A 24225-nucleotide genomic window follows, 5' to 3' on the forward strand; every position below is an offset into this window, starting at 1 on the left:
ATTTTGGGTAGTCTCTTCCCCCCCAACCGCCCCCCAGAGCTAGTGTCCAATTTGGAAGATTTCACCTCTATTACTGTTCTAGGGACAAACCAAAATTTGGATTTTATTTTACTTTCATTTTTGAGAATAGTAATAAACCCTAACGGGGGACCCAGACAGGTGTTCCAATCGCTCTCCACTCTGTCCAAAACTAAACAATAAGATTTGCCTTTAGTTCTACTTTAAGTGAATCATCTGTTACATTTTCTAATCTCTTTGAGCTAGAAAATGTTTTTGCAGAACTTCAAAAGAACAGTTCTTCATTTAGGGACTGTTAACATATGTTTAGTTTTGCATATGTGGTTACCAAATTACCTTTTATTTAAAAAAAAAAAATGTGTTGTATGGAGCAAACAGGCAATATAGAAATCATGGTCAACCTCTAAAATCAATGGGACAGAAGTGCTAAAAGATAGAATGCTGTTTACTTAGCAAATATTGACTTTGCAAAGTGAATAATGGCAAATAAGGTAGACCCATGTTCACTTTGTATACCCAGTCACGTGTGATGGAAATTCAAAAACAGGATTTTGCTAGCACACGATTAGCTTATTGAAGGTGGACACAACGTTACCTTATTAACAAGAATCAGTATACATTTTCTGGTTTTATAGTAGGCGGCATATAAATATACATTATACAGAAGCCAGTGCCACATAGAAAAAGTTAAGTGATCTTCCCTACATACTTTCCTACTAGGTCTAGGCATTTGCTTTAAAGGCTTATGCCTAAAGCCCCGTACACACGGGCTGAAAATCAGCAAAATCAGTCTGTATAGTAGAAACCGGCCTAAATTTGGCCCGTGTGTATAGCTCCTTGTCTGACAGAAGTTGATCTCATGACCGGCTTCTGTTGGATGAGCATGACGGAAAACCAGCAGCCAATCAGTAACCGGTCAGTGCTTGCAGCCAATGGCTGCGAGTGCTGACCAGTTTTTTTCTGGTGGGGGGGGAGGTCCCCCTGCCAGAAAGCAATAGCACAGTGGGAAGATCACGTACTAACATCACATAGTTAGTACAATAAAGCTCCCCAGTGTTTTTTCGTTCAGCCTGCTGGGTTGAATGCAAAAAAACTTATCATGTGTACCAAGCATAAGAGTTATCTTTGGACTGGTGTTAGCTTATTTGGTCTCCTTAGGCTTGGCGAACCATGTTTTTAATAAACAAAAGGAAAAGTGAAGCATGCAAAATCTGGTGCAGCTCTGCAGAGAAACCAATCAGCTTCCAGGTTTTTGTGTCAAAGCTTAATTGAACAAACTTATCGTGTGTACCAAGCATAAGAGTTATCTTTGGACTGGTGTTAGCTTATTTGGTCTCCTTAGGCTTGGTGAACCATGTTTTTAATAAACAAAGGGGAAAGTGAAGCATGTAAAATCTGGTGCATCTCTGTAGAGAAACCAATCAGCTTCCAGGTTTTTGTGTCAAAGCTTAATTGAACAAGCTGAAGTTAGGCTGGGTTTACATATGTGCAAATTGGAATGCGATTTTCACTCCATCCAATTCTAATGACATACAAGTGTCACCGGCTCTCAATGGAGCGAGGCGGCCATGGCACAGTTTACAAAAGGGTCCTGTGCATTTTTGGGTCAGGTTCAGGTGCAAATTCGGGCAAAAAATTGGACCTAAATCATACCTGAACCAGTGAACAGAAACAAACTAGACTCTGGACTGCAAACCACAGCTGGACATGTGTGAACCAAGCTTTAGAAGCTGATTGGCTACCATGCACAGCTGCACCAGATTTTGCACTCTCCAGTTTTGGTAAATCAACCTCAAAGTGTATCCAATGCCAGAATGTTTTTTTTGTTTTGTTGTTTTGTTTTTTAATTAAAAGGGCACCCCTTCCTCAACAGATATCAGCCCAGTACACACAAGGTGAAACAGAAATGTACTGTTTTGCAACTTATAAGTCCTAAAATGTTGTTTTTGGGGTTTCCATTGTTTTAATAAAAGCCATTATGTAATTTAATATTGAATTGGTATTTAAAAAAAAAGGGGCTCAAAAACAAAAATAGGCCCCATATTTGAACCACTAGCTTAGTCAATAGACAATTTTTCCAGTTTTATAAATGTGTACAAATACTGAATCGGTGACTTGAAAAATAGTGAAAAATGTACATCAAATATCAATTCTAATCTAAGTTTAATTGAGTGTATACAAGCAAGAATAAAAAAAAAATCAGCTTTATTTGAGATCAGTGACGGTAATTAAGGTAAAGAGAAAAGTGTGCTTCTATTCAGACAAAGTCAGGGACATTGTCAAAGGTTCTTAATAAAAGGCAGGAAAGCTGTTTTATAATTGCATGTTAACAAAAGACAGCTTTGGATTTGACGCTTAGGATTTGTGGTACAGGCAGGTGCTGCAGTGACAAGCTGTATGGTTTTCAATCTTCATGGTGTCCCTTACCGTAACCTGGAAAATAAATAAAAAATTCTGAAGTAAATAAAAAAACATGTAAAAACTTCAGGCTGGACTTTAATACAATTTTACCAATGGTTCACACTTGGCAACCAATGGGATTTTGCTGTTGATATATGAACATTTTGGGTCAATAGACCAAACTTTTTTTAGTTTTAGAAAGAGCAGGTATGTCTCTGCTAATGTTTGCTATGTCTACAAAAAATACTTCACATCTTTTCACAGGGACCCACTTCTTTTACTGCCTTTGGGGTATATGTAGGAATTTGCATTCTTTGCAATAAAAATAGACACCCCAGTTTGAGTAATAATGTACACTGGTTCAATGATTAAAACTGGAGAAAACAAACATATCATAATAATATTTTAGCTTTTAGGTTTTTAGTTAGTAGACAAAAAATAAAGTAAGTCTATAAACATATTACCCTACCTTTTTTTATATAAATAAGTCCTTAAGCTGTTTATATAAAATTATTAAAACTGATATCTGACTGTCAAAGATACTTTTCTTTAAATTTGACAGGTGTTGCCAACAGCTAATTTTTCTCTAGAGACAAATACTATTGCGAGTGTTTTAGCAGCTGCACAAACTGTTTTGTGGATCGCGTGCTACCCCTTGATAGATATTCACTGCATTTGCTTAGTTTAAATCCCACCATGCACACTATATGCACGAGGAAGTAATCTGTTCTTGCGTTTGCATGGGTTTCCAAATTAAAATCATACTAATACATATACTGGTGCCAAATAGACCCTAAAAGGGTGTAATCTAAGAATTTTCAAAAAAATAAAAATAATAATTTTCAAAAGGGTGTAATCTGTTCCTGCGTTTGCATGGTTTTCCTAGTTAAAACCATACTAATACATATACTGGTGCCAGATCGACACTAAAATGTGAAATATTGTAGTAGGTACATTTCAGTGTAGGCTTTTCTAGGCCAATAAAACACAATGTATTATACTGAGACTATTTTCATGAAAGACAGAAAAAAAACATTCATGGCCACAGGCTTATTTAACAAATCTTATAATAATCTAATAACGGATACACATGACAAATATTCAGATCCAATTAAATGATCACAAACCAGCACCTTCTTCTGAAGTAGCATATTTATTCAACTAAATCAAGTCTATTTCCTTCCACCAGCTTTAGCCAGACTTCATTTAAAAAAATTCTCTAATATGTCCAATTTCCACATTAAGTTGTATTCCATAACTATTACATTTGTTGAAACTTTAGTAGTAACAGGGGGAAAAATCATAACAGAAGTGTGAAGGTTTTAATTTGCACATTGGTATGAAGAATAAGAAATAAAACAGTTAAAAAGTAGGTATTTTTATCTAAAGCTGGAGATTTGAGTGCATATTCTCAGGAAGCTCAGACAAACCCAGGGCAGGTTTCTATAAAAAGTTATTTGGCTGGTGAATTTGCCAAGAGCTAGATTTTCAAGTTCACCAGATGGATCAGTGAGTTCTCTATTACATAACTGTTAAAACATCAAAATATTATAAAACTATTCCCAAAAAGTTTTTTTAACCTGGTTAGAATTTTCAACATTTTGCCTTTTTGATGATTAGAAGTAAAAAAAAAAAAAAAAGAACAATTTGACTCGTAATAAAAATGGTTATAAAATATTTGTAGTATGCATCTCTCTTGGGGCACAACCTGATAACTATATCTGTATAAACAGTAATTTCTGCTGTATGGTTACACTGTTTCTACACTGTTTTCTAAAATTAAACAAGTATTCCTTGTTAAACTGTCAAATTAATCTCAGTCTAGAGAGGTAGTTGTCATCACTGCCCTAGTTATTTTTCAGATGATTGTGTACATGGAAGTTGTTGGGGGTTTCTGAAGTACACATGGCTATTCATGCAGCTAACTAAGTAGATTTTATTCTTAGAATGGTACCATACACAAATAATTGCATAGGAGACCTACATGTGCACAGCGAGTTATTAGATAGCATGTAAAATGTAGGTTCTACTGACACAATAATTAACTTAGCAATGTGGTACTCCCACATGGACAACTGTAGACAATTATATTTATGCTACATGGCCAGCCTGCAGCAACTATAGGCATTTGTCTATATCGCTTCAGCATCTCTAGAGGGTTTTTCTAAAATATAGGCATTTGATGATCACTATTGATTTAAGTACACTGGACTTGTTAGTAACTTGGCTATCTATCAATATCTTTTCCATATCTACACAGTCATGCGAATGTCTGCGCCCAGATTTGTCACACATAAGCCCTTTGAACTAGCATTGTACCTGATTAAGGTATCCATAGCAACAATAATCCATGTACAGGAAGCAGTTCAATTGACCAAAGAAGGTTTCCAGCATAACCCTACGTCTCTGATTGTTGTGTTTTTCATAGGAAATCAACAAATCTTTAACAATGTTTGCAAAAAATCTGGGCAATTATCCCAATGAATGTGGCAGAATGTTTCATTGATGAGTAAAAAGATATGACCCAGCTCCACTACTGCCCCACTGACTACCTATGAAAATGGGGATGTGCATGAATGTGTTTGTTCATGTGAGTTCCTATAGGTATAACCATTTATTGTGGATGCACAGTGTAGCACAGGCAACTAATTTAAAGTAGAACACCATTTAGGACATAGGCATACCAGACATGCCATCAAAGCCCAAGTCCAGCCAGAACTTTTATTTTATTGTTGGCTAGAGTGGAGAAGTTTTTTAAAAAAAAACTCGCAATAGATTTCTTATTACTTGTCAAATTATTGATTATCAAACTATTGATGGCTGTCAGCAACAATTAAGGGCAAGCAGAAATCTCCCTACCACAAATAGTGATTGAAACTTTTTTTTTTTTTGCCGATGCACTGCCATGTTTTGATTGCTTTTTTCTATCTTCATAGGGAGGGAAAAGATGGGTTTGGACTTTCAGCATGCACAAGTTAAGACAAGATCGGTAGCTTCAAGTAAAATATTTTTGAATACTTGTGCATTTCTTACTCTGTATTGAGTCTTTGCCACACAGCACTTTGCTTCAGAGGTAATGTTCTTTGGCACCAACATTGTCTTCTTTGATCTCATTGGGGTAGGGTATGCTCTAGAATAGCAGCATCCACTGCACTGAAAAATTCGACCGGTTCTCGCGTTGGAAAAATGCAGGTTTTCCTTCAGTTTGCATTCAGGGCAACCTGATATATAAAACAAACAAACTTGTATATGCTTGATTGATACATAAAAATGAGGATCTGACACTTATTTTACATATATTACTATCATACACTGCAACTAGTCAACTGTGTATTTCAGCAAAGCAATACGTATTTTAATGCAAATCCTCTTTGCATGTTACTTTGGAGACGCTGCATTCTGCATGCAAAACCAGTTTCCAGCTATACTTTAAAAAAATAGGCTGTTCCCAGGGCAAATGACAATAAATCAATCATCTCTTGAATAATATTACATTATTGGGACCAGCCTGAGATATATGCAGTTTGTATTTCAGTAATAGTCAGTGAAATCTGTATATGGCACAAAGCTTTTCCCAGCTGCAACAAAAAACTTCAATGTCCTCCCCGTACAAAAAAATATTAGGCACTCTATACAGCTTTACCAAACTTACTGATCATCCACTGCATAGAACTTCAACTTGTCTGATTATTTTTATGTACTTTTTAAACAAAAGGTGACTGTGCTTAGGGATTATTTTTATGATATGCCCACTTCAAATTATCCTGGCTTGCGACAGGTTTACTTCAAAGTTAATCCTACAATTTAAACTGTATTGCACCTCTAAAACCTAAATTACTAACAAAATCCTTTAGATGTAAACATCCTTACCTGGAGACGAAAAATTTTCATCAGGAAAAGTATAGATGACATGCATACAGACTGACAAAAAGACCAGTGCAAGTGCTATGCATTTTCCATAACAATCCATAGTGTGTCTGAAATAAAAGACAAGTATTTCCATTAGTTGAAATATTTTAGAATGTTATGACATGTTGTTGCACACGGGTGAGGTGTCTTATTCTAATTTGGTGCACTGTGCCTGAAATATGTCATACTGCATTAAAATGATCTATTTCAAATGCATAGCCTTCTACACAATTACCATTAAGAAATGTTTAGGACCATGCTTGTGTATATATGACAAGCCTGTTTTAAATATTCTTCCCATTTTTTAGATTTTTGTTTAACCTATTGAGAACTCATCATCGGGGATATAACAATATATAAGTAAATGGATTGCAAAGCAGTCAAAATGTACTCAGTATTCCGCTTTTGTATACAAGGGAATGACACTTATGGGAATATATTTATAGCATATATTAACTGTCACACAAATGAAAATACTGCTGTTTGTTGGCAATGTCACACATATGTTGATCTCACCCTTTCGCTATTGGTTCCTTGGGGATTACTGTTGAATATTACAGCAAAATTTGTTAGGAAATGCAGGGCCAAGGGAGAGAAAATGTGGGTACGTTTTATATACAGTATATACACAATACACAACATCTCTCCACTTCTCCAAACTAGCCTGCATTAACTATCCTTGCCTAAATTATGTAGTAGTGTAATACGAACAGTCAATTGTTGCATTAAAGGGTTGTTTGTTGGAAACATTGCTCTTTTCTGACTGCACACTTACTGATGCTGATTCTTTAGGTTTTTTTTTTTTTTTGGCATACACTGCTAAGACGTATGTGTTTTATCTATGTAGAATTTATTGGATGCCAAGATCTGACAACTAGGAACTGACTTACAGCGTACCATTGGTTTTCAGACAGTAGCCATAATGTTCAATTGAAAACTTTTTAGCAAATGCCTGCAACAATATATTATATCTATTTTTCAAGGATAGGATTAAATCAGCAGTTACCTGATAATTTTATATTAGTGTTTGTTGAGAATATACAAATCAGAATATAAGTGACCAATCAATGTCAAAATGATGTCACAGTTATCCAGGTTACAAGGAAATATATATAGATATATATTTTGGTTATAAATTAATATTAATAATAATTCATATTAAATTATAAAGACTCTACACCTCATCCTGTTATAAATTGTAATTATTATAGAAATATAGAAAGTTGACAACAGAAAAAGACAGAGTAGTCCATTGAGTCTACTAATTTTTTATATATTTTTTTTATGTTTTTTTTTTTTTTTTCATTAACCTTTTTGTCTGAGTATAGATCTATGTTTGTCCCAAGCATGTTTGAAACCATTTACTGTCTCGCTACCTCTGCTGCTAAAGAAATACTTGGGTTAGATCATTACAACTTAGTGTATATACCTAGACTCCGTCACTGCTTGCATAACAATTATAGATTATTGGCAAACTAGTCCATGCAATCTGTGTCCATTCTATTACATTGTTTTTCAGCTCTCACTAATATAAATCTAAACCCACACACATCCATCCATTATCAACAAAGATCTGATTATTTTCTTTTACCTTGTCATATTGTTACAGTCTTTCTCTGCAGAAATTACTAAAGTTAACATTTAAAACAGACCTTTCCACCTGGGAAATGCCTTTAATGCTCATAAATATACTTGAATGTGGTGCAAAATAATATTCCTATTTTAGTCTTAGTTGTTACTGTCAAGTAAAGAAGTTTTGCTTGATTCTTCTTCACACTGGAGCACAATCCTAAAATGACTTGCAAAGATTCCTTTGCATATTTTCATATACAGTAAATACTATATCAACAAGGTACCGGGTACATTTTACATTGATTGTAGAAGAAAGCAATTCAATATCAAGTATCACTTTATGCCATAATTATGAAAAAAAGCATTAGTTACTGTATGTATTTAGTTCCGAAGCTTATGTTAGAGATAACAGGGGCATTTTTCCTGGAAAAGCAATAAGTGCAATGCCAGCTAAAAAATGCTTAACTAAGTATATTTAAAATTTCAACATGCCTTTTTTCTCCTAGGAGTATATTATGTCCCTTGAAAAAGAGTTGGCTGCCACCTAGTGCATGAAAGCAGTACACGCTCTGTTGGTATTTTTTCTGTGTGATAGGTGTTGAAAGATTTGCTTTTCGTACAACCAAATGTTGTATTCAAGCTTTTTATTCTTCCAGGTATACAAAAATGTGACTGCTGGCAGAGTTTAGGTTTATTACAGCAGTGACTTTTTTAACCACATGGAAAAACTGTAAAAAAAAAATAAAAAAACAGAGGACCATTATGTATTGAATTATTCAGTAGGTATTGTTAAATGCAGAAATGTTCCTGGAAACAAGTTAATTACAGAGCTTTTATTTATAATTGGAATGGAAAAGACTGATTGTGAGTGTTTGAGCCGACAGGCAGACCAGAATGGTTAGTGAAAGTAGACATGTGTCCCTAGACTCATGACACTTCAAATGATTAACAATACATTTTTTCACAATGCTATCAAAATTAGTGACTGTGAAGTCTACTTTTGCATACCTGACTAATGTGCCAACTGTAAGCCAAAAATTCTTAGTTATAAATTTGTTAAATCCTTCAAAAAGTAAAATAAAAACAGACATAATTTTCATTACAAAATGAGCAGCTTTAACATTATCTACCAGGTCCATTAGGTTGAATAGATACTATAAAACATTTACACCATCACAGTGTGGTACTGTAGTAGTTTTAGAAAGTGCCACGTCCTGATTGGTATAGGAGAAAATTGGACAGACAACATGGACTTTATAGGCACCAGATATACAAAAAAAAAAAAACATTTTTATTAGAATATATAAATTTATGAAAAAACATTTGTATAACTGTAAGTAAAGTAGGTAATCAGATCAGGATACTAGTGTGATCAAGTGACCCAGACCATTAAGTTGAATAGACTGGTAGATGTTGTGTTGTAAACGATGAAGTCAGGAAAAACACACATGCTTTAGGGCTCCCTACACTTCATTTATTTAAAACTCAGGTCACATAATAGGTCTGGTGCAGGGGAACATGTGAAGCTTTCCTGACCCAGAAATAGTAAGGGTCAAAGCAGGACCACCGCTTCTGTAATACTCAAACCACTTTCCTCCAGGAAAAAAAAAACAAAGCTATTTCAAGGAATCTCAGCTCAGAATAGAGCTTAGAAAAATGTGTGCACAGTGAAGAGTTCATTAAAGTTGGATCAAAATTGAATATGCTCACTCTAGACTTATTACATTAAAATCATTACAAGTGTCCAAAAGGTCAATATTTTACATTTTATACTTTAAAAATATATATATTTAGGCAAAACAATAGCACAAAAGATTAGGTTACATTTTTAATGATTAAATGATAAGTTTGAGCAGTTAATCTTACCCAACATTCTTTATTTAAGCAAACCAGCATAGTTAAAAGTGCAGTTTTCACACAAAAGAGTATGAAAGACTCTATTACCTTTTTTTCTGCAATACAGGGAATGACTGTGTGGTTTGACGATCCCTTGATGTAAGTCTGAACTTCTGGGGTAGTTGACTTTTCACTTTCTCTTTTTATACCAGTTGCATCTATAGCGTGGGATTTAGCACCTAAGCCAGGGATCAATTTCATGTCTGCTGGCTGTAGAGCAGCTCTTTATCTAATTACTTTTATATCTACTTAATCGTCTCATGTTTTTAAAATTCATTTCAGACGCACCTCCTGCCAAGCTGCCAGTGTGTCAAGTTAACATCAATAAGAACAACTCGAAATTAATTTCTAAATTTTCTGTTTACAGATAGTCTTAATGTTAAAATGTTCCAGTTCCGGAGGCTTATATAGTTACATAGTTAACTAGGTTGAATAATACACATCTAGCATATTGCAAACTCCAGGAGTTTTGCTGAAGAAAAGAGGCAAACAAATTGCGACCAGTTTTTCCTTACAAAGCATTTCTAACTGACCCCACAAATTAAATCAGATCATTTCTTTGCATCAAAATATTTTATCTTTTTATAACTATAACTGTATTAGTTATAAGAAAATCATTTTTTAAATTTCTCTTATTTCCTTAGGCAACTAACTGTGTTTGTACCACAAATAATTTTTTTCACTCAGGGTGTATTCATACAAACTAGTTAAACAACCACTAAGATGTCTTTTTCTCCAAAGAAAACCAAGTTTTCATTTCATAATACATGAGACTCTCCATCACCATATCCTAAGACTATGAAAATACAGTGTAGCATTCAGAATTGTAACTGATATTAAAGTGGTTCTAAAGGCTCAAGGTTTTTTACCTTCCGGTACTGCCAAGCAATGGTCCTATGTTTTGTTAAATTTCTGTGAACACCATATGTGATGAAAGGTTAATATCTGTATTAGTAATAAAGAGTTAAAGTGGTTCTAAAGGCTCAAGGTTTTTCACCTTCCAGTACCGCCAACCATTGGTCCTATGTTTTATTACATTTGTGTGAACAGCCTCTGTGATTAAAAGTTTGTTTTTGTATTAGTAATAAAGAGTTAAAGTGGTTCTAAAGGCTCATGATTTTTTACCTTTCTACTTTTTACCTTCCAGTACGGCCAACCAATGGTCCTATGTTTTGTTAAGTTTGTGTGAGCAGCCTCTGTGATGAAAGGTACATTTTTGTATTAGTAATAAAGAGTTAAAGTGGTTCTAAAGGCTCAATATTTTTTACCTTCTGGTACCGCCAACCAATGATCCTATGTTTTGTTAAGTTTGTGTGAGCAGCCTCTGTGATGAATGGTTAATTATTGTATTAGTAATTAGGAATTAAAGTGGTTTTCTAAAGGCTCAAGGTTTTTTACCTTCATGCATTCTAAAAAAACCTTCTCTGTGCAGCAGCCCCCCCAATTCTTACCTGAACCCCACCTCTATTCAGCATTGTGCACAAGAGCCTCGCTTTCTGGGGACTTTCCCTCCTCATTGGCTGAGACAGCAGAAGGAGCCATTGGCTCCTGCTTCTGTCAATCACAGCCAGTGAACCAATGAGGAGAGAGGGGGGCAGGGCCGAGCCGTGGCTCTGTGTGTGAAAGGACACGCAGAGCCGCGACTCGGGAACGAACCTGCTTGGGTGCCCCATTGCCATCTGCTTGCTCTGGGGGCATTCAGCAGGAGGGAGGGGCCAAGAGCGCCGGCAAGGGACCCAAGAAGAGGAGGATTGGGGCTGCTCTGTGCAAAACCGCCATTTCCCTTGGCGCTTCTGTTTTCATTTATGAACCAGTATAGCCGCAGCAGTATCTATAGTATTCCTTTCAACTACCCAATGTCTGATTTAATAATTTATCCTTTAGAGTCTATTGCACCTCACAGAAATTGTAAAAGTGGGGTCATAGAGACACCCTAAACTGCATCAGGTACCATAATGATAATGCAGATCTTATTAATATGTTATAGAGATGTCCTAAGCTATTCCACTATTGGGAAGCAGTTATTACCATCATTAATAATATCTTTCACCTTGCAATACTGTTGGACCCACTTGTCTGTATACTTAAGCTGGCCATAGATAATGCAATTTTCTTTCCTGCAACCTAAAAGAAAATCGCTCGATGCCCGCATCAACACAGTGAGTGTTGATGGTGGAATCTCTCCTGTGGAGCAATTGTGTTCTCCCAGCGGTGGGGGGGGGGGGGGGTTGGGCACAGGGAGCTGTCCCTTCCATAAGTACACAGTGATTACTGCTAGTGGCTATAGTCGTTGTCAATAGTCGCATGCTAGAAATCAGACATGCTGGTTGTACCCAAGCCATTTGATGGACCAACTTGGGTACAACCAGCCTTTCGCATAGATGGATCGAATCTTGGCCAGTCCCTACTGCTGAACTAGCCAAGATTTGATCCATCTATGGCCAGCTTTTATCTGCTAGGCAAGGTAGCCTTCCTCCTGGTGGTATATGCCCAGGTGGCTAGACTACTCTTCATAGCTCGTAAATTAATTGTTAAATATTGATTGTCTGTCCATCCACTAACAATCATAGAATGGAAAAATAAGGTGAAATAAATAATAAAGGCAATTCTTTTTTTTTTTTTAAATATAATAAACATGTCCTACTTACCTGCTCTGTGTAGTAGTTTTGCACAGAGCAGCCTTGGTCTTCCTCTTCTTGGGTCCCCTGCTGTTGCTCCTGACCTCTCCCTCCTGCTGAGTGTCCCTAGAGCTATCAGCTTGCAATGGGGCACCCAAGCAGGCTTGCTCCCAAGCCGCTGCTCTGCGTGTCCATTCACACACAAAGTCGCGGCTCGGCCCCGCCTCCTCTCTCACCCCACTGGCTGTGATTGAGAGCAGTGGGAGCCAATGACTCCCAGTGCTGTCTTAGCCAATGAAGTGGGAGTGTCTTCGGAGAGCCGAAGGATCTCATGCACAACGCTGGATCGCGATGGGGCTCAGGTAAGTATCAGGGGGAGCTGGGGGACCGTTGAATAGAAAAGGTTTTTTTACCTTCATGGGCAGAATGCATGAAGTTAAAAAACCTTGAGCCTTTAGAACCACTTTAACTCTTTATTACTAATACAAAAATGAACCTTTCAGCACAGAGGCTGTCCACACAAATTTAACAAAACATAGGACCCTTAGTTGGTAGTACTAGGGTTATCTCCTTTGAGATTAATTGCAGATAGACTATTAAACTTGGTCAGGTGAAAATTGTGAAGTTACTGTCAGTAGAGTCCAAATAAAAGTTATTTGGGTCCATATATTTGGATTTCTGTGACAATGTTACTTACCCTGCCGCATTATGTGTGTGCTTACCTACATAAATATATGTGAACAGAAAGGTCTTTCTTAGCATATCAAACTGTTATTTCTGTTTATCTGGCAGCTTTGTATAAAAACCTATTGTAATAATTAACAAGAACTAAATTTGCAATTAAGGATTAGGCTAGGATATATACTTAGGACTTAGGAATCTGCAACCACCAGAGGCAGAGTGGCTGACTAGAACTAAGTGTAGCAGTTAGGTGGATGATGGCAAAAGCCAGAGTGGACACAAAGACGTGCTCAGCTGCTTTTTTTAGCAGTGGTGAGAGCCCTGAAAAGGGCTAATGGGCCACACACACTATAAGATTTTCTGAAGACTTTTTCCTTTAGATTTACCAAAACCATATAATATGAGGTCAAACCTAAACACTTTCAATTTGTATGCAATCTGGCAGGCCCTTGCACTACATAGAAAAGGTAAATCTGAAGGAAATCTAACCACAAAAGTTGGATAGTGTGTAATCAGCTTTAGGTGCAGAGTCTAAAATGCTGACGGTCTGCCTGTGCCTACTCCCCGTGCATTCCACAGATCCTGGATACTGTGGCAACCACCAGAGAATCCCCTATACCGTGAGAGCCAGCAGGGAGACCGTTACAAAGGACCCCCATGATCGCGATGCCAGACGCCCATATGTAGACTACATGCTTTTAATAAGCTTACACTTGTGAGTACGTTTTTTTAAACTTCTATTAAATCACCATTCTGCTGCACTTAGAAGGCACTGTGTTTTCTCTCCCTCTAAAATGCTGCCTAGTCGTCACCAGAGCTCCCAGAGGTGGAGATGTTGAGCTGCAGATGATCTGAGCAGGCTGCAACCAAGAGCAGGTGAAGGCACTAGACTCATCAGACAGCAGGGTACAGAGAAAACAGCCAGAGAGCATAGGAATACACTGAAAGACAAAAAAGAGATACAGACTGGGAGTGCACATGTGAAAGTAATAAGACTGGCTGGAACTCACATGAGAAACAGACTGATGCAGAGAAGCAAGTAACAAACTGCAGTGCAAAGGGAGACACGGAGGTGAAGGAAGACGGAATGCAGGTAGAAGTGCATGGTGTGACAAGAGCAGGATACAGGTGGAGGGATACAAGGCTTGAACCAAGCTGAGGCACACTGGGAGCAAGTTAGGAAACAAGCTGGGACCCAATGGGTGTGAGCAAGGTAGGAAATAAGCTGGGGTACACTGGGAGCAAGGTAGGAAACAAACTGAGACACACCAGGAGCAAAGCTGGAAACAAACTGGGACACACTAGGAGCAGGACTGGAAACAAGCTGGGAGAAATAGGAACACGGATAACAAGAGGAACAGAAAAACACTAAGGGCTCTTTCACACATGGAGTCCGTCGGACGGACTCCGTTTTTCTCAGCGGGGGATTGATCTTCTGATCCCCCGCTGAGCAGGAGGATGAAAGCTGTTCTCAGTGCTGTGTGCGGACACAGAGCTGTCAGGTCCCCATGCATCTCTATGGGGGAATTGGATGGGAACGGGCCGTCTGTCCATTCTCATCCGATCCGCTGGACGGATGGAAAATAGGGTTTCCATCTGTCCAGATTTGACAGATCGGATGTCAGCAGACATGTCTCCGATGCCCCATAGAGATGCATGGGGTGACCGTTTAGATCCGCCAAAAAAACTGACAGGGGGATCTGAACAGTCCGCCTGTGTGAAAGGGGCCTAAAGGAGAATGCAGGAGGGGTCAGCTGCTAGTGTGCGGAACGCTGAGCAACCCACATGCTAGCGCCTTAAGACAGTGCCCCCTCTGTGCCTGGCCGGTAGCTGGCAGCTCCATACAGAAAGAGCTGGTGCTAGGCATGGAGAAGGAGAGTGTGAAAATTTATAACATGTAAAACGTGATAAGATGTTGTATGTGTTCTTTCTTGAATAAAAAAAAAAATACTTTTAATAAAAAATACGAGTTAAAAACAAACGACATATCCCATGGTACCTGCCAGCAAGCAATGATGATATGGTGTGTTTAGTTTGCTGATTACGACTCCTGAAACTCTTCCTCTCAGCACCTCTATAGTTCAGAAGGCACGCTCTATGAATTCTATGACACTGCAGCCCCTACTTACAGGGCATAGTGCAAATGCGTCATGCAAAAAAATATGTGCGATACTTCAAAAATATTTTCAAATTTTAAGACTGTTCAGATTAATAGGAGCAGGCAAAAATGTTTTAAAATCCAATGTGAAAATGAATATTTGAATTTAAAGTAGAACATCAGTCAGAAAATCAAGTCCTGCTAGATCACTTCAGGCTGGTTTCGTTTTCAGATATAGCTATGTAAAACATTAAAAATAAGTGCCTAAACTGTTTAAAATTCAGTAATACGCTGTCTCACCTGCTCTTCACATGCTTAGTTGTTCTCTATTTTCAGGCACTGTGCCGAATTTGTAGAGGTCAATCTGCTGACAGTCTAATGATTTACTGTTGTTCTGGGGCTCTGGGCTTCACTAAAATGGCAGCTTCTGGCAAGAAGAAACAGGAACAATGCTGGGGTCAATTTACAGCACACACTAACTTTGGTAGCATTGTGAATGTAAAATGTTCCTTGTTAAAGAACATTTTTTTTTTTTTTTTTTAGTTTTTATGGGTAAAATCCCACTTTAAATATTCACCATAGATACACTATAAAGTAGACCTTCAATCAAAAATGAAACTTTTCTATCAAGCCCCCAACTGCCCAAAGAAAATTAGCTAAAAAAAAAATATATTAAAAACCCAGTCCTGTCTTCCAATACTTCAGTACTGCTCTCTCCGGGGACAGCTGGGCACTCGAAGCTCCATGAGAATGCATCTCAGCCAATTGCATTAGTGGATTCTTGTTTAGAGTGTCCAGAAGACAGCAGTGAGTTGAGATTACACATGCCTCCTGGAAGCATCAGAAGCCAGGAACAAGGTCAGTGTCTTTTATGTAAATTAAAAAAAAAAAAAAAATGTTTGTAGCTTATTATTTTTGGACAGGTGGGGGAGGTCTGGAAGGCTATATATATGGAAGGTCTGCTTTAAATAGACATATATGGTGGTGCTTAGAGTTCTGCTTTAATATGCTTTCCTTTGTCCATCAGGCTGTTTTTCTTAGAGTGTATATACCTAATTTATTTTGAGGTGTACTTTAACCACTTAAGGACCCGAAGGTTTTACCCCCTGACCAGACCATATTTTGCGATACGGCACTGCGTTACTTTAACTGACAATTGCAGGGTCATGCGACGCTGTACCCAAAAAAAATGTATGTCCTTTTTTCCCCACAAATAGAGCTTTTTTTGGTAGCATTTGGTTACCTCTGCGATTTTTTTTTTTTTTTTTGCACTATAAACAAAAAAAGAGCGACAATTCTGAAAAAAAAAAAAAAAAACAATATTTTTCACTTGCTATAACACATTCCCAATAAAATAAATTAAAAAATATATTTCCTTTTCCTAATTTTAGGCTAATATGTATTCTGCTACATATTTTTGGTAAAAAAAAAAATCCCAATAGTGTATATTGATTGGTTTGCGCAAAAGTTATTGCATCTACTAACTGGGGAGATTTATGTCATTTTTATTTATTTATTTGTTACTAGTAATGGCGGCGATCAGCGATTTTTAGCAGGACTGCGACATTGCGGCGGACAGTTTGGACACCTGACATTTTTGGGGGGACCAGTGACATCACTACAGTAATCAATGCTAAAAATATGCACTGTTACTGTACTAATGACACTGGCAGGGAAGGGGTTAACACCAGGGGCAATCAAAGGGTTAAATGTGTGCATAGGGGATGCTTTCTAACTGTGTGGGGGATGGGCTCACTGGCTGAACAAAGAAACCTGTGCTCCTAAATAGAAGGAACACAGAATCCCTGTGTTCATCACTGATAGAACAGCGGTCTACCTGCTGATTGGTTCCCCCTCTAGCCAATCGGTGCGTGCACGCACCCTCACTAACTGCTACACTAAGCTATGTACAGGTACGTTGTTTTATGTAACAGAGCCGACCTGCTGCCGTATAACTACGGAGGCTGGTAGGCAAGTGGTAACAACTAGTTCATTTCTAACCCCTCCCAGCCATCTGTCCAGTGTCGGCCGGTGTATTGAGGGCGCAGGGGCGTCGCCCCCCATCCATGCGTCCGGCCCCCTAATCTGCATGCAGGGACGCCGGACACATGGAGCTTAATGTTTTTTTTTTTTTTAAATCACCTGATTAGAGCCAGAGGCTCTAATAGGGTGATGCAAAAGGTGGTCCCGGGGCGCAGAACAGTGCGCCCCGAGCCCACCCATTGTGTGACAATAGCGAATGAAAATTCGCGATTGTCACACGATCCTCCTCCTGGCCAATCAGGAAGCCAGTTTAATACCATCTTCCTGATTGGTCGCAAGGCAAACCCTATGCCATTGGCCGAGGAGGAGGCGGGAGCGGGAGGACTCGAGAAGAGTGGAGATGCGCCGCCGGGGGACACAGTGAGGAGAAGCCGCCGCCGGTATTGAAGAGAAGCCGCTGCCCGCGGCCCAGGGCTCCAGGTAAGTGCACTGGCCTGGGGGGGGGGCACACTGCATTGAAGGGGGCACGCACGCATGCTGGTCTCTGCATTGAAGGGGGCATGTACGCTGGTCACTGCATTGAAAGCGGGCATGTATGCTGGTCCCTGCATTGAAAGGGGGCATGTACGCTGGTCACTGCATTGAAAGGGGGCATGTATGCTGGTCACTGCATTGAAAGGGGGCATGTACGCTGGTCACTGCATTGAAAGGGGGCATGTACGCTGGTCACTGCATTGAAAGGGGCATGTACGCTGGTCTCTGCATTGAAAGGGGGCATGTATGCTGGTCACTGCATTGAAAGGGGGCATGTACGCTGGTCACTGCATTGAAAGGGGGCATGTACGCTGGTCACTGCATTGAAATGGGGCATGTACGCTGGTCACTGCATTGAAAGGGGCATGTACGCTGGTCACTGCATTGAAGGGGGCGCGCTGGTCACTGTGCATTGAAAGGGGGCACACTGGTCACTGTGCATTGAAAGGGGGCACGCTGGTGACTGTGCATTGAAAGGGGGCACGCTGGTCACTGTGCATTGAAAGGGGGCACGCTGGTCTCTCTGCATTGAAAGGGGGCACGCTGGTCTCTCTGCATTGAAAGGGGGCACGCTGGTCTCTCTGCATTGAAAGGGGCCACGCTGCTCTCTCTGCATTGAAAGGGGGCACGCTGGTCTCTCTGCATTGAAAGGGGGCACTCTGGTCTCTCTGCATTGAAAGGGGGCACGCTGGTCTCTCTGCATTGAAAGGGGGCACTCTGGTCTCTCTGCATTGAAAGGGGGCACTCTGGTCTCTCTGCATTGAAAGGGGGCACGCTGGTCTCTCTGCATTGAAAGGGGGCACGCTGGTCACTCTGCATTGAAAGGGGGCACAGTATACCTTATTTACTGAAGGCCCCTTTCACACTTTTGCGACCTCAAAGTCACGCAATTATCTACAGCGTTTTTTTGCCGCAAAGTAATGCCTATTACATTTTTCTGTTTGCGCCCCCCAAAAAAATTTTGAGCACCAGCCGCCACTGCATCTGTCTACTCAGTTTGCAGTATGCCAACCCAACATGCATAGAAGACAACACACTATTTCAAATTTTTGTCAAGGAGGCAGATCTGCCTAATACCAGATCTCTCTGCCACTCCTTTTAGGCTTGAGGACATAGTCTGCTGCAGAATTGCTACTACTGAACTTTACTGCCTTAATATTAGTAAACAGCATTTTCTGTAGGGTGTGAGAGTTCAGGGCTAACCTCCCAAACTATTTTTACTATACCCTCTTCTGTGACCCAACTATCCACTTCTGTACCCTGATTCTACCCATCTACATGCACCTTTTCACTGGCACCAAATTGTACCAGCTCAGTGAGGGAAAAGAAATTTCAATCTCTCTTGTGGTAGCAATATTTAGCATCTTATTCAGCTGTTCCAGAATGAATATACTGTATAATGTACATTGGACAGCATTATAAACCCCTTCCACCTAAGGGCAAAAGAAATCTTAATGCCCAAGGCCAATTTTGCAACTTTGACGTGTGTTAGTAAAACCGTATATATCACCACAACTACTTTGTGCATCCAGGTGGATTATACTTTTGATATTTCAGGACAAATTAGGCTTTCATTTGGTGGTAAATGGTAATGGGTATCTCCCAAATTATTTTTATTATCTAAGGAAAAGTGCCCTAAAACAGTAAAAAAAAAAATGTAACTGTATATTTCTTGCTACTACCATAAGCTATCACCAAAGAACAACCTAAAATAAAAAAATTCTACTGCTCCTGGCGATCGTAGGGATACCACGTATGTGTATGTTAAGGCCCGTACACACGTGCAGATTGTCGGCCGAAAAGATTCGGCCGACGACCGTTCGGGCGATTTTGGGCTTGTTAGTATGATGCTTCCGACAGCCCTTTCGCCGAAAAGAATCTGTTGTGCAAGCATTAAAATTTTTGTATGCCGACACCAGAGCGGCCGATTGTTCGCCAGTCAGTACAGAATTCGGCCGACAGACAGCAGATTTGCAAGACTGGGCATGCTCAGAAAAGAAGAGGACACAGAAGAGGATCGCGGTGGCTTCAAGCTGCCCACACCTGAAATGGCAGCGCTGGACAATACTTTTTCAAGGTAAGTATTTTTTCTAAAAGGTAAGTTCAACCCGTGACAGATCAGAGGCTAGCCATTGTGGAATGTACTAGCCCTAACTGTCCCGGGGGTATTTTTATTAAAAAAAGCTTTCCCAGGGTGGAACTCCGCTTTAATAGGCTGACAGCTGATCAAGTGGAAAAGGGCCTGCTGTGATTGGCCCTTTACCCTGAACTGTGATCACTAGAGTCCCAATGGGCGCGCTGCTTCCCTGGGGCTTGCAGGCAGCGCAAGAACAAGAGGACGTTCATGTACACCCTCCCTGCATTTTAAGCCCATGCTCTAGCTGTCTTTCGGAAATAGCGTGGGCGCCAAGTGGTTAATCCAGGGAATATAACAGTCTCTTTAGTTAATTCAGCAACAGCCCATTACAGGCTAGGAACATCCTTTACCTTTGTGGATGAAGTAGCACATTGTGGAGTGAACAGCAACACCTTCTGTCTTCCTGTAGACTCTGAGTCCAGTGCTACCACTGCAAAAGATACCAGCCCATCTGGCTACTTACTTTCCCTAGTCCTCTTGACTGGCACACTTCACATGGAGATCTTTCAGGGCAAGGTTAGAGGAAGACTTTGCATACTGTGGTCTTCAAGAGCAACCTGCTACAGCTGGCAGTCTCACTCTTTGTCTGTCCCTGCCGAGTGCTGATCTACTCACTGTCTCTGCTTGCTCCTTCCCGCTGCCTCTCTGGTCTGAATCCCTCCACCACCTCCTGTGGTAGGATCCTCTCAGGCCAGCTTTCCTGGGCTCCCAGCCTGAGGTAACCCCCGATAAGGGGGTCCTTTAACCACTTTACGTCTGCTCGCGGTAATACTACTGCGGCAGAGTGGTTCGTTATCGTCTGACGACGTAGTATTAACGTCGTCAGACACTCCCCCTTCTGGGCGGCGCTTGCGCGCCGCCGGAGGCTCGCTCCCGCTGTTTTCATTCACAGCGGGAGTCGGGCCAGGGGAGGAGCAGCGGCGATCGCCGCTGCTCTGCCCCGATCGCCGGGGATCTAGTGTGGAGATCCGCCCGCCTGTGTAAACACAAGCGGACGGATCTCCATAGTGACAGGGAGTGACAGATCGGAGTGTTCAGCATAGCTGGACATCCGATCTGTCCATGACTCACTCAGTCACCTCCCCCCCCTACACGTCAGTAAGCACCAGACATACATTAACCCCTCCCTCTCCAATAAAATTAACCCCTTCCCTGCCAGTGTCATTTTTACAGTAACAGTGCATATATATAGCACTGATTACTGCAGTAATGTCACTGGTACCCCCAAAAGTGTCAAAAATGTCAGTCAAGGGTCCGATCTGTCCGCCGCAATGTCGCAGTCCCACAAAAAAAATCGCAGATCGCCGCCATTATGCGTTAAAAAAAAAAACACCAAAAATGACAGAAATCTTTCCCTTTGTTAGTAAACGCAATAACTTTTGCGCAAACCAATCAAAATACGCTTATTGCGATTTTTTTTACCAAACATAGGTAGCAGAAAACAAATTGGCCAAAAATTTTTTAAAAAATTGGTTTTTACATCTTTTTTGGGGGGAATTTCATTTAAAAAAAATGTTAAAAATATTGTTATTTTTTCAAAATAAACGCTCTTTTTTTGTTTATAGCGCAAAAAGTAAAAATCGCACAGGTGATCAAATACCACCAAAAGAAAGCTCTGTTTGTGGGAAAAAAAGGACGTAAATTTCGTTTGGGTACGGCGTCGCACGACCGCGCAATTGTCAGTTGAAGTCGCACAGCGCCGAATCGCAAAAAGTGGCCTGGACGGAAGACAGCAAAATCCTCCGGTGGTAAAGTGGTTAAGGGCAACCAACAGCCTCCCTCAGCCTCTCTGTCTCTGTAATCTCTTCAGCCTTGATTGTAAACACAAAACTTTGTACCCTAGCTAGTGTTTACAGAAAGCCATATTAAAAACAAGAAGACCTAGGAAGCTGCTCATTGCCCAGAGGTTGAGGACATGCCAGGGTGCTAACATATATACTGTATACAGTATCTCACAAAAGTGAGTACACCCCTCACATTTTTGTAAATATTTTATTATATCTTTTCATGTGACAACACTAAAGAAGTAAAAGTCCAAATTGGGCCCAAAGTGTCAATATTTTGTGTAGCAACCATTATATTCCAGCTCTGCCTTAACCCTCTTGGGCATGGAGTTCACCAGAGCTTCTCAGGTTGCCACTGGAGACCTCTTCCACTCCTCCATGAGGACATCACAGAGCTGGTGGATGTTAGAAAACTTGCACTGCTCCACCTTCAATTTGAGGATGCCCACAGATGCTCAATAGCAGGGCCGCTGATAAGGCAGTACAGCCAGCTCTCCTGTACTGGGCTCGGGCCCAATTAGTTCAAAAGGGGGGCCCAGGCACCTGCTGAGCAGGAGGTCCAGCTGTGCTGTCTTATTGCAGACAGTGATACTCTTCTGCCTCCTCTTGCAGCTTCTCTTCTTCCTACTCCCTCTTCCTACTCCTCTCCTCTCTGCTGTGGGCACACAGGGGCTCAAGATAGAGAGTGGGGGAAGGGGAAGGTAAATATGTCATTTACTGGTCTCTTCCATTCCTGAATGAACAAATGAGCGATCGGTACCACTCACTCCTGTGTCCTTTTGACACTGATACATAGTTAACTGTGTTTACTATCCTTCAGTTAGCGAATGAGCAGGAAACCTCAGAGCACTTCCTATTCATTCATCTATACAGCTGAGGCTACAGAGAAAGGGACTGATAAATCTGTCCTGTCACTTTCGGCCGGGGAAAAGGGGCCCTGTCTGGTAAGCTGTATGGGGCCCCGTGATTTCTAACAGCAGCTCTGCTCAATAGGGTTTAGACTGGAGACATGCTTGGCCAGTCCATCACCTTTACCCTTAGCTTCTTTAGCAAGGTAGTGGTCATCTTGGAGGTGTGTTTGGGATCGTTATCATGTTGGAATATTGCCCTTCGACCCAGTCTCTGAAGGGAGGGGATCATGCTCTGCTTCAGTATGTCACAGTACATGTTGGCATTTATGGTTCCCTCAATGAACTGTAACTTCCCAGTGCCGGCAGCACACATGCAGCCATAGACCATGACACTCCCGCCACTATGCTTGACTGTAGGTAAGACACACTTGACTTTGTGCTCCTCACCTGATTGCCCCCACACACGCTTGACACCATCTGAACCAAATAAGTTCATCTTGGTCTCATCAGACCACAGGACATGCTTCCAGTAATCCTTGTCCTCAGTCTGCTTGTCTTCAGCAAACTGTTTATGGGCTTTCTTGTGAATCATCTTTAGAAGAGGCTTCCTTCTGGGGCGACAGCTATGCAGACCTATTTGATGCAGTGTGCAGCGTATGGTCTGAGCAATGACAGGCTGACCCCCACCTCTTCAACCTCTGCAGCAATGCTGACAGCACTCATATGTATATTTCCCAAAGTGCTGCATCTCAGTTTCAGGGTCTTGGCAATCGTCTTATAGCCTAGGCCATCTTTATGTAGAGCAACAATTTTTTTTTCAGATCCTCAGAGAGTTCTTTGCCATTAAGTGCCATGTTGAACTTCCAGTGACCAGTGTGAGAGCGATAACACCAAATTTAACGCACCTGGTCCCCATTCACACCCGAGACCTTGCAACTAGGGTTGAGCGGACACCTAGATGTCCGTGTTCGACGGGTTCGGCCGAACTTTAAAAAAAAGTCCGGGTCCGTGTCCCGGACTTTTACCGAACTTTTCCCGGACACCGAACCCCATTGAAGTCAATGGGGACCCGAACTTTAAGGCACTAAAATGGCTCTAAAACACCAAAGGAAAGGGCTAGAGTGCTGCAAATGGCAGCAAAACGTAATTAAGAGCATGGCAAGTGCTCTGCAAACAAATGTGGATAGGGAAATAACTTAAAACAACAAAAAAAAACAGAAAAATAAAACAATGTTCTTCTTCATCTCTGAAGGACGAGGCCCATATGGAGTAGGAGGGAGGTTGAGGTGGTGGTGGATGTGGCGGTGACATAGGCGTGCGCACAGGGTGTGCTGGGTGTGCCTGGGCACACCCTAATCACCTAGGGCACATAGCATTGCCAGTGAGGAGATGGGAAAGATCTCCCTGGGACCTGCTCTGCTCTATTTCTCCTTGCCTACAGGTACATGGCCCCGATACATTACTCTCCCTGCTGGCAAACACATGCATGTGTATTTCAACTTTGGGGTGCACACCTTAATGCAATAGGCTGCGCACACCTATGGGCGGTGTAGGTGGAAGCGGCGGTGGAGGAGGACCAGGGCCGGATTAACAGCATCATGGGCTTGGTGCTGAGGATTTTGAAGGGCCTTAAGGGCCATGCCTTGCCATGCACCCAGAGGAGGAAGGGTGCAGCCATGCATGCCTAATTCAACATGGGATGCTGTCTCTGAAGCCCATAAACACATCCATGCATCGCCAACTG

General features: G+C 40.9%; 1 protein-coding gene across 2 annotated transcripts in view; it reads right to left on the reverse strand.

Annotated features, from left to right (window-relative positions):
* Positions 1 to 2208: 2208 nt before the first annotated feature.
* The window catches only part of CGA (glycoprotein hormones, alpha polypeptide), a 53848-nt gene continuing 31831 nt past the window's right edge, over positions 2209 to 24225 (reverse strand). The window contains exons 1-4 of one of the 2 annotated variants that reach the window (XM_082248915.1): positions 13907 to 13927; positions 6289 to 6395; positions 5452 to 5639; positions 2209 to 2451 (exon numbers count right to left, since the gene is read on the reverse strand). In XM_082248915.1, coding sequence (XP_082105041.1) covers positions 2374 to 2451; positions 5452 to 5639; positions 6289 to 6388 — 366 coding nt within the window. In that variant the 5' untranslated portion in view covers positions 6389 to 6395; positions 13907 to 13927 and the 3' untranslated portion in view covers positions 2209 to 2373. Of the gene's footprint in view, positions 2452 to 5451; positions 5640 to 6288; positions 6396 to 13906; positions 13928 to 24225 lie in introns of those variants that run through there. The other variant, XM_082248914.1, reaches the window with a different exon arrangement.

The sequence above is a fragment of the Pelophylax lessonae genome, assembly GCF_965119305.1.
Source record: "Pelophylax lessonae genome assembly, chromosome: 3".
NCBI lineage: Eukaryota > Metazoa > Chordata > Amphibia > Anura > Ranidae > Pelophylax > Pelophylax lessonae.